This window comes from Andrographis paniculata, unplaced genomic scaffold, assembly GCF_009805555.1.
Source record: "Andrographis paniculata isolate CXL003 unplaced genomic scaffold, ASM980555v1 Contig59END, whole genome shotgun sequence".
Lineage (NCBI taxonomy): Eukaryota > Viridiplantae > Streptophyta > Magnoliopsida > Lamiales > Acanthaceae > Andrographis > Andrographis paniculata.
In genome coordinates, this window is record NW_026137594.1 from 5,789,943 (window position 1) to 5,800,384 (window position 10,442).

At 39.2% G+C, this 10,442-nt stretch overlaps 1 protein-coding gene across 1 annotated transcript; it reads left to right on the forward strand.

Moving 5' to 3' along the window:
- The first annotated feature begins 759 nt into the window (after positions 1-759).
- Positions 760-4,253, forward strand: LOC127257778 (transcription factor SCREAM2-like). The gene is made up of 4 exons (XM_051284241.1): positions 760-1,945; positions 2,328-2,549; positions 3,094-3,258; positions 3,839-4,253. The coding sequence occupies exons 1-4, from the start codon at positions 764-766 to the stop codon at positions 3,989-3,991; spliced, it is 1,722 nt and encodes a 573-aa protein (XP_051140198.1). The 5' UTR covers positions 760-763; the 3' UTR covers positions 3,992-4,253.
- The last annotated feature ends 6,189 nt before the right edge of the window (positions 4,254-10,442 follow it).

Sequence of the window (10,442 nt, forward strand, 5' to 3'; positions counted from 1 at the left end):
TATTTTATATTTAAAATAATATATATTATAATTAAATTATTAATAATAATAAATAATTCAGATCAATTCGAAATCCGATCTGATTTTCACATTTCTAATTATCAAGTCAATTCAAAACTTGATCCGACATGAATTTTTTTTAATTCGAGTTCTGATAGACCGATCTTTGACAAACCCAAAATACCCAAACCAAAAAATTTGGCATCGAAGTGGTTTAGGGTTTAGGGTTTTAATTTTAACATCCGTGCGTTCGTTCTTTTTGTCTCTGCCCACCAGCCCTTGCCCTTTTCCTTCTCCCTTTCCTTTCCATAATAGGTAAAATTGCTTATAATTGCACAATGATTTCAAAATTCAGCGTAGTAAAATCTCTTGTATTTTAAAAATTATATGATACCCTCTTATACTTTAAAACACGTTGCATGAAACCCACCACCATGAAACTTTCCTCGTGTGATAAGAAGATGATTTCCTATCTATATGTTTTGCATGAAAGGGTTTTATGCAATATTTTTTAAAGTACAAGTGAGCGTCATACAATTTTTTAAAATAAAATAGGATTTATGCCGAGTTTCGAAATCACAAAGTGGTTTCATGCAATATTTTTTAGAATATAAGGGGCGTCATAGAATTTTTAAAATAGATGAAAAATTTACTCAGAATTTCGAAACCACATGGGAGTTACGGATAATTTTGCTTTATTATTATTATTATTATTATTTATAAAGAAAGAGAAAGAGAAAGAGAAAGAGAAGAGGAGAAGAGAATGCTCCCCCCGTTCACTCCCACTGCACTGGACGACGACAACAGCACTGAATTAGCTGATGAATCCTTATCCTCCTCCTCCACCTCCTCCCCGGCCATCCCAGTTCCAGTTCCGGTTCTAGTTCCAGTTCCATGGTCAGATCATCAAGTGCCCCCTTCTCTCCCCAGCAGCACCTATTCCTTCACCTCCATCTCCATGCTTGACCCCAACCCCAACCCCACCAATCATTATCATTATCATTATCATGGTGGTAACAACAATGACAATACTAGGAACAATGTTGCCACCTATCCGCCGCCCTTTTATTACCCTGAATTCAGCAGCAGCAGCAACATCCTGGTTAATCACTTTGACGACTCCTCCTTCCAGGCCTTCTCCAACCTTCACCTGCCGTCTTCTTTCCTCTCCCCCTCCCCCTCCCCCAGTTCCATGCTACTTCGCCAAATCAACAACAATTTCGACAATGACTTCTTCGATCTGGCCGGCGACCCCGCTTTCGTCCCTCCCCCTCCTCCTCTCCAACAATCCAGTCCTCCCAACATTCTAATGAGTTTTGATGCCCTTATTTCTCAGTTCCAACTCAACTCCGAGCTCCCCACTCGGATGCTGCTTCCCTTCTCTGAAGATGGTTACCCTGCCCCTGCCGCTCCCGCTGCCACTGTTGGTGGAATTCCAACTACCTGCAGTTCTCATGCCTTGGGTCCGTGCTCCCTGTTTCCTCGCAGTAACACTAACAGGAAACCACTTCAAGGACTGCCGCCGGTCGGCGCACCTCCCCCGCCCACCCTGTTTCAGAAGGGTGCAGCCTCGCAGCAGAGTTTGGGCACTCTTGGCGACGCCTGCTTAACGAGTTTGGATGATACGTTGCCGTTGGGAATGGGAATGGGAGGATTCAGAAGCAAGAGGGAGAGGGGGAGAGAGAGAGAGAGGAATATATATGAAGATGACGACGAAGTCGGGGGGGATACTCTAAATTACGATTCAGACGACGATAAATTAGGGGAGGGAGAGGGTCTCGCTGACGAAGATGGTGGAGACATAAACTCGAACCCAAATATCAGCACCAGCAAAGGGAAGAGAAAGGGGATGCCTGCCAAAAATCTAATGGCAGAGAGGCGAAGGAGAAAGAAGCTCAACGACAGCCTTTACCTGCTAAGATCTGTCGTGCCCAAAATCAGCAAGGTGCCATTTGCTGTCTGTCTGTGTTTATGGCCCTGATGCTGATTTGATTCTACCTTCCTTCTAATTGCATTTTTCTGTGTTTTCATTAATTTAAGCGGTGGGGGTACTTGTTTTGCTTAATTTGAGTAACTCCCTCCATCGGCTCAGTGCTGTTCATTTATTAATATTGAATCAGTGAATCTGAAGCTGCAGAGGGATTGATTTATGTTATCCCAGAGACACTATACTCACTTCAAGAATATTAAATATATATATATATGTGTGTGTGTGTGTGTGTTAATCAAATTCATTTCTAGGCAATAGTAGTAATGGTTGTTGTTTGGTGGCTGATTTGGAGTTGTGACTCATGCATAATTAATCATCTACTCTTGTAATTCTCCAGATGGACAGAGCTTCAATACTTGGGGATGCCATAGATTATCTAAAAGAGTTGTTGCAACGCATCAATGATCTCCATGAAAATGAAATTGAACTTGAAACTCCCCCTCCTCCTCCTTCTCAAACAAGCTGCAGCCTCCATCACTCCCCTGCTCTCTCTTATCTCGCAAAGGAAGAGCTCCCTTCCAGCTCAACAACATCAAGCCCCAATAACAAGTCTGCAAGGGTATATATCATCATTTCATCATCTTGTCTTATGTGTTGTGGATGCATGTGTTGAATGATTAATCTGTTGCTCATCAACTGTTGAGTAGTTGTGGACTGGTGTAGATGATGAGACCATGAAATGAGCAAACATTCTCTTACACTAAATGTAAATAGCTAGCTGTCTGAAATTCCAACAGAGGACTTGTGTGGAAGCTAAGGAGCTAGATTTAACAAAGTGCAAGTCCCAAACATGGATATAAAGAAAAGACAACTTCCAAGGCATCATCTAATTAATTAATTAGCTAATTAGGATTGTTGTTGAACATAAACCTACAAGTTGGTGTTAGTTTATACTGATAATAATACGATATAGTAAGTATGTTGGATTCTTCTTGTTGTATGAATTGATATTAATTAGTTGAGGTGCGACCAATTTAATTAGGCGCCTCCTCTGTGATTTTGAATTGAATTGAAGCAATATGCATGATGTATGCCTTGTGGTGTGAATTAATGTTGGCAAAAAGATTTTATTATTAATTTGTGTGTGTTGGTGATATATGTAGGTGGAGGTAAGACTGAGAGAAGGGAGGGTGGTGAATATACATATGTTTTGTGGGTGCAGAGCTGCGGAGGGTCTGCCGGTCTCCACCATGAGGGCCCTGGACAGCCTTGGACTGGACATTCAGCAAGCAGTCATCAGTTGTTTCAATGGCTTTGCTCTGGATGTGGTAATACTTACTACTTTTTAAACCATGCATCCCACCCCAAGTGAACTTACTTCAATGTTTTCGTCCTCTCCTCTCCTAAATATATATGTTATATCTCTCAATAATATATATGTAGTACTAGTAGGTAGCTAGTTGGGTGCCTGGTTTCAATGACTAATGTGATACGCTTAAGCTACATGACAATAGCGAACTTAGTGTGTAAACTGGAAGTTAATATTAAAATTAGATGATGAGGGTGAAGAAGAAGAAGCCACTGGAAGAGTATAGCAGTAAATTAAAATGTATGCATGCATGGGCGTGCTCAGCTAGGTGGTATGGCATACCGCATATATATATGCATGTATGTATCTATATGCACCAATTTGTAGGCTGGGTTGTCTATTACCGGCATGTATTTATGGCAGATTAATTAATTGATTGGGTGATCTCAGAATAAAAAAACAAACTAAATAGAATGAATGAATGAATAAATAAATAAAAATTGTTCAAGTTTGATTATATTATTGGTCTTATTATGATTATACTGTTGATGATGGTGATGCATTTTATGGATATGGACGGTGGGCAACAATGAATGCAGTGCATGGAAAGGGAAAGGGAAAGGGAAAGGGAAGGAGTGGGGGAGGATGATGAAGCGATGTTGGCAGAAGAGATCAAAGCGGTGCTTCTGGAAGCAGCAGCAGCTCAGCCAGGCAGCAGTTTCTTCGATTCTGGATATCCTCCAACAAACTAGTGATTGATTGATTGATTGATGATATTCATTCATTATATATATATATATATATATGCATGGTAGCGGTAGCTGAAGTTGTGTTGTCACTTGTGACGAGAAAGGAGAAGGGATGGATAGGATCACAGGACCCTTTTGCTTACTACCTAACTAAGAATTGAAGATAGATGAATTCTTAGGAGAATGAGCATGGGGATACTGAGAGCATTTTGATTATACTATACTATACTATAATATACTTATACTTAGCAACTTGCAACAAAGATATCCATCAAAGTATCTCTTCAATATTATTTTATTTTATTTTATTCACTTTTTTTTTTTTTTCCAGTTCAACCAAAAAAATTATTTATATTTATATCAAAATTATTTATTTTTAAAATTAAATTTTTTTAAATTATATTTCAATATAACATTGGATAGAGAATAAAATTTTATATAATATAAATATAAAATATATATTATAATAATTATATATAAAAAAAAGTAAACATGTTGGTAACAGAACCTTCTTTAAAAAGGTAAGCTACATAATAGATATATTGATCTCTTTCGCCAGGAACGGGCTCAATGTTGTAGCATCGCCCTTTGTAACGATCAAGGCTGCTAAGTCCATCGGTCCACACGCTTGTCCATCTACCAGTGGAAGATTCGTCAGCTACCGCGTCGATCTATCCTCTGATGCCTATTCAGAGTTCTGTGAATCAAGCAAGGCAGGGCAGAGCAGTATCATATATAGAACAAAGAATAGATTCAGTCTGGACAGCTGTTTAAAGAAAGGGATCCGTCTTCCTTCCATTCTTCGGAATGAACTCTCTTGGACTTTCTTTGTCGTTTTTAATCGGCAGTTTTCATCGGCAAGTACTAATCTTAGTGGCAAGTAAATCCTGACTTAACCGCCTGATCCGGTTTGAGCATCTCAGAGATACCCAATAGATTTTTTAATTTTTTTTAAAAAAAAATTTGTTTACGGGTATTGATGTGGAAGACAAAGTGAGATCTTTTGGATGGAAGTTGCGGGTGTCCTTAAACTACTCTCTCTCTTGCTGACAATTGTAGTGGTAGAGAAGAGGGGTGTTAGTACATACTCCTTCCTTTCCACGTTGGCATTCTCGTTTCTCTTCGTCCCATATTCCATGTCATTTTCTTTATTTTAGTTTTATTTTAAATTTTTTAATTTAAATTTCTTTTTAATTTTAGTTAAACTAATGAGTTATTTTAATTTTAATTTATAATTATTTATATTATAAAATAATTATTTTTACTAATATATTTTTAATTATCTACTAATTATACTTATTCTTCAAAATTCGTGTTTAGAGTGACTCAGACATCTAATATGAAAGGAAGAGAGTAATATATATATATATTATACTACTATATATTATTATTATTGTGTATATATAAAATGACAAAAGTACCTTGTAAGTATAAGTAGTGCCTAGGATTTATTGTGTTTGTTTTTAAATAATAATACACAATTCCATTCCCCTAAAACTACCAACATGGTATCAGAGCAACCACGCATGTCGCCCTGCCCTTCCGCCGCCGCCAGTTGACGCCGCTGTCGCAGGGACAAGACTGGGCGGTGCCCGGAGTTTTGAAGCCGTCGCCGGCGCATGCAGCAGTTCCCGGCCGTCGCAGCCATTCCGGTCGCAAGGCGCTGGAGCTCGATTCGCCGCCGTCCAGCCGTCGCCAATCGCCACCGCTGTCGTCTCCGCGTCGTCGATTTCGGCCGGTGGCCTGAATCTTGTGGCTGTCGCCGGCGCATTCCGCCTTCTGCTGCCGGAAATCTCCTTGCCACCTATTGCTCTGTCCACCTCCGTTCGGCCACCTCTGGCCGCCACCTCCGGGGTCCGACATCCTGCTCTTCTTTCCGTCATCTTCATGTGATCAAATTTCAGTTTCGGCATAATCTCGAGATTTGATTTAGGGCAAAATAAATCTATTTTATTTATTTGGTCCCGGAGTGTTTCTCTATGGAGTGGATGGATGTTTCTTTGCCTATTGCCATAGTTTTGACGGGTGATAATTATGACTTTTAGACCGATTCTATGAAGAGTTTTTTTATTGGCAGAAAATTGTGGCGGCTTGTTACAGGAGATTTTACAGCACCTATCAAACCTGTAGTTACTCCCGATAATCCTCTATCTTCGCGGGATACTTCTACCTATCAGGAGCAGTTGGAAGATTGGGATAGCAAAAATCATCAGATTCTTACTTGGTTTCAGAATACTTTTACTCAGGTTATTTAGATTCAGCTCCGCCGTATTGACACTGCTTAACAAGCGTGAGATTATTTGAAGTCGCGATTTCAGGCTACCAGTCTTGCTCATTACTATAAACTTCTTAGTTCTTTGTACGAAATGACATGAACCGGGGCAGTCTTAATGACTTCTTCTCGGCCACCCAACCTCTTTGGGATCGCATCGATCAGGAGACCATTGAGCCTAATCACCTTCGGCTCATTCAGCTTGAAGCTCCGCCCGGAATATGAGCCTGTTCGTGCCTCATTACTTCATCGTCATCCTCTTCCTTCATTGGATGCTTCCATGAAGGATATTATGTTTGAGGAGACTCGCCTCAAACTTACTCAATCTCCTATAATGGACTTTGCTTTGGCCGTCTCATCTCAGTCTTCTATTCGGCGGGGTTTCGTTCATCGTCAGACTCAGTCCGATAAATGTCGTCGATGCAAGAATGCTGATCATCCCTTTACCCAGTGCCCCGATTCAAGTGTCACTATTGCCATCTTCGAGGACATGTCATCCAAAATTGTCCCCGATGTACTTGTTCTTCTTCTTAGATTGGTAGCTCCTCTGATGTAGTTGCTGTTACAAATGTCCTGCAATATGTTGTGGCTTCGTTTCCCACTCTTCATGACATCCACAAGCTTCTCACCCAGGTTTTTTCTGCTAAATCTGATCTTCATACACCCTCATGTAACACCCGCTGGTATTGTGACTCTGTATGTTGTAACCATATGACTTATAATACCAACTTTATGTGTTCCTCTACTCCTACTAAGAGCTTACCTCCCATACATACCGCCAACGGTTCACATATGCACATAACTCACACAAGTCATATTTCATCTCCGTTCTTATCATTTACTGATATGTATTGTATTCCTCAGTTAGTTTTAAATCTTATTTCTATTGGTTAATTAGTTGACAGGGTCTTACCGTTATCTTTTCGTCTTCTAGTGTGCAAGTTCAGGATTCGCAGACGGGTCAGCTTCTTGGGACGGGGTGCAAGACGGGTCAATTATTTGAGCTCAGTCACCTTCAGACTTCATCTTCTCCGTCTCTTTCCGCCGCAGTTTCATCATCTTCTTCTAGTTATCAATGACATATTCGGTTAAGTCATGTGTTTACACAAAAGTTACGTTCTCTTGTCAGTACTGGTGTCTTAGGTCTTGTACGTCTTGAATCTTTTGATTGTATGCACTGTAAGCTTGTCAAACAGTCCGCTCTTCCCTTTTCTCAAAATCTTTCTATTGTTGATAACCTTTTTCTTTGATTCACTCGGATATTTGGGGGCCTTCACTGGTAGCATCTATGAATGGGTACAAATATTTTGTGATTTTTGTTGATGATTTTTCTCGGTTCACCTGGATTTACTTTTTAAAATAGAGATCTGAAATTACATCTATTTATATATCTTTTGCCAAAATGATACATACTCAGTTCTCCTGTACTATCCTCACATTACGGACTGATAATGCTTTATAATACAATGACTCTGTGTTTCTCAGTTTTCTTTCTACTCAGGGTACTTGTATCCAATGGTCTCATCCATACACGTCACAAGAAAATGGTCGAGAGGAACATAAACATCGTCATATTCTTGATACGGTTCGTGCGCTTCTCATCGGTGTCCAAATTCAATGTCTCATCTCACTTTAACTCTTTGTTACTCACCCATGATCTCTCTCCCTTTTTTCCTAGTTCTGCAAGTACTGGGTTCACATCTACTGCTTCTGATCCAATCATGCCGCCCTCATCTCTTTCAGTAGACCCGTCTGTGACCCTTGAACCGGTGCACGAGCCTTCTCCCGCTGTCCCTACTACCACTATCCGCCGTTCTACTCGACTCATCTCCTTAATTATCACTATTATTCTATCATATTGTCTCACCATGAACCTAGGTCTTTTCGGGAGGCGAATATTGACCCTTTCTGGCGGCAAGCTATGTCAGATGAACTACAGGCTCTTAAGAAAATAAACACTTGGGATCTTGTACCTCTACCGGAGGGCAAACGTCCTATTGGGTGCAAGTGGGTCTAAAAAAGTAAAACCCACTCCGACGGTTCGATTGAGCGCTACAAAGGTCGTGTTGTAGCAAAGGGGTACTATCATAAGTATGGTATTGACTATGAGGAAACCTTCATTTCGGTCGCTCGTCTTACTACTATTCGGTGCTTACTTACGATTGTTGTTGTTCGTCAGTGATCTCTTCTTCAGTTGGATGTCCAAAATGCCTTCTTGCATGGTGATTTGACTGAGGATGTCTACATGAGTCCCCCTCCAAGTATTAAGACTTCTGGAAAGGTATGTAAATTCCGTGGGGCTCTCTATGGTTTGAAACACACACTTCGCGCTTGGTTTTCCAAATTCAGTTATGCTCTTACTCAGTATGGTTTCTCTTCTAGTGCTCATGAATCAACTCTTTTTATTTACCGGAGCTCTTTTTCGATTATTATTCTGTTATTGTATGTTGACGACATGATTGTCACTAGCGATGATATCTCGGGTATTTCTGATTTGCAAGTCTACCTCTGTCAGCACTTCGAGATGAAATGTCTTGGTCACCTTAGCTATTTCTTGGGCCTTGAGATCTCTAACACTTCTGATGGCTTCTTCTTATCTCAGGACAAGTATGCGTCTGATCTTAACTCTTATGTTGGCCTGACTGATAGCAAGATCACTTCCACCCCTCGTGAGACGAACAGTCACCTCACCTCCCAAGATGGTTCTCTTCTTGACCATCCAACTCTTTATGGTCAGTTGGTCGGCTCTTTGATCTATTTCATCGTATCTCGTCCTGACATAGCCCATGCCGTGCATATTGTCAGTCAGTTTATGGCTGCTCCGCGGACTGCACATTACTCAGCAGTGCTCCATATTCTTCGCTATGTTAAAGGCACACTTCTTTATGGTCTTCACTTTTTGGCTCATTCATCCTTGGTTCTTGCGGGCTACTCTGATGCAGATTGGGCAGGTGATCCCACCGATCGTCGATCTACTACCGTTTTTGTTTCTTTTTTTGGTGACTCCTTACTTTCTTGGCGGAGCAAGAAACAGACAATCATCTCTAAGTCTAGTGTCGAGTCCGAGTATCACGCTATCACTGATACTACATTAGAACTTCTATGTCTTCGTTGGTTATTTTCTGATCTTGGTGCCCCTCAGTCCCTATCTACTACTCTTCATTGCGACAGTCAGAGTGCCATACAAATTGTGCACAATGATGTCTTTCACGAACGGACGAAGCACATTGAAATCGATTGTCATTTTGTAAGGCAACATGTAGTTGCCAAGACTGTTTTGTTACGTCCGACCTCTTGTGCAGATCAACCGGCGGATCTTTTCACCAAATCTCTTCTTCCGGGTCGTTTTCATATTCTATTACGCAAACTCAAGTTGATGTCTACAACCCCACCTTAAGTTTGAGGGGATGTGAGTATATATATTATATATATTATTATTATATATATAATGACAAAACTATCCTTGTAAGTATAAGTAGTGTGTAGGGTTTATTGTGTTTGTTTTTGACATAATAATACACAATTCCACTCTCCCCAAAACTACCAACAAGGGACAAAAGCATACCACTTTTAAGTGTTAATGCAATAATTACATACATACTTGATACTCCCCTATAATTAATTGTTTATGCTATACTATGCTATGTCCGCCGTTGCCACTAGTAGTATTGTGTGCAGTTTTTTTTTTTATTCATTTATCTCATATAATGTGATATTTTTCATTTATATTTATGTCATTTTTTGAAAAATAAAAAAAAAATTATACATTTTAAATTTTATAATTTATAATTTTTTAAAATTTTTATTTGACTAATTGGTTAATGTAATTTTAATTTTTAATTATTTTTATTATATTTTAATAAATATTATCAATACATTCTTAATTATTGAAGAATAATATATTTCTTAAATTTTAGTATCTACAGTAACTCTGACATGATATTGGGAATATATGGACTATCTTATTATTGCATATATTATATAAAATATTCTATTCGCTAATCAAAATAATTCCACATCTCCTAAATTCTTGTATATACAATAAGTTGATATGATTTCAGGACTGAGGAGTATTTTATTAGGGAGTATTTTATTATTACATATACTATATATAATATTCTATACGCTAGTCAAAATTACCTTACTATTTTTTTTATTGTCCATTAAATTTATTTATAACTT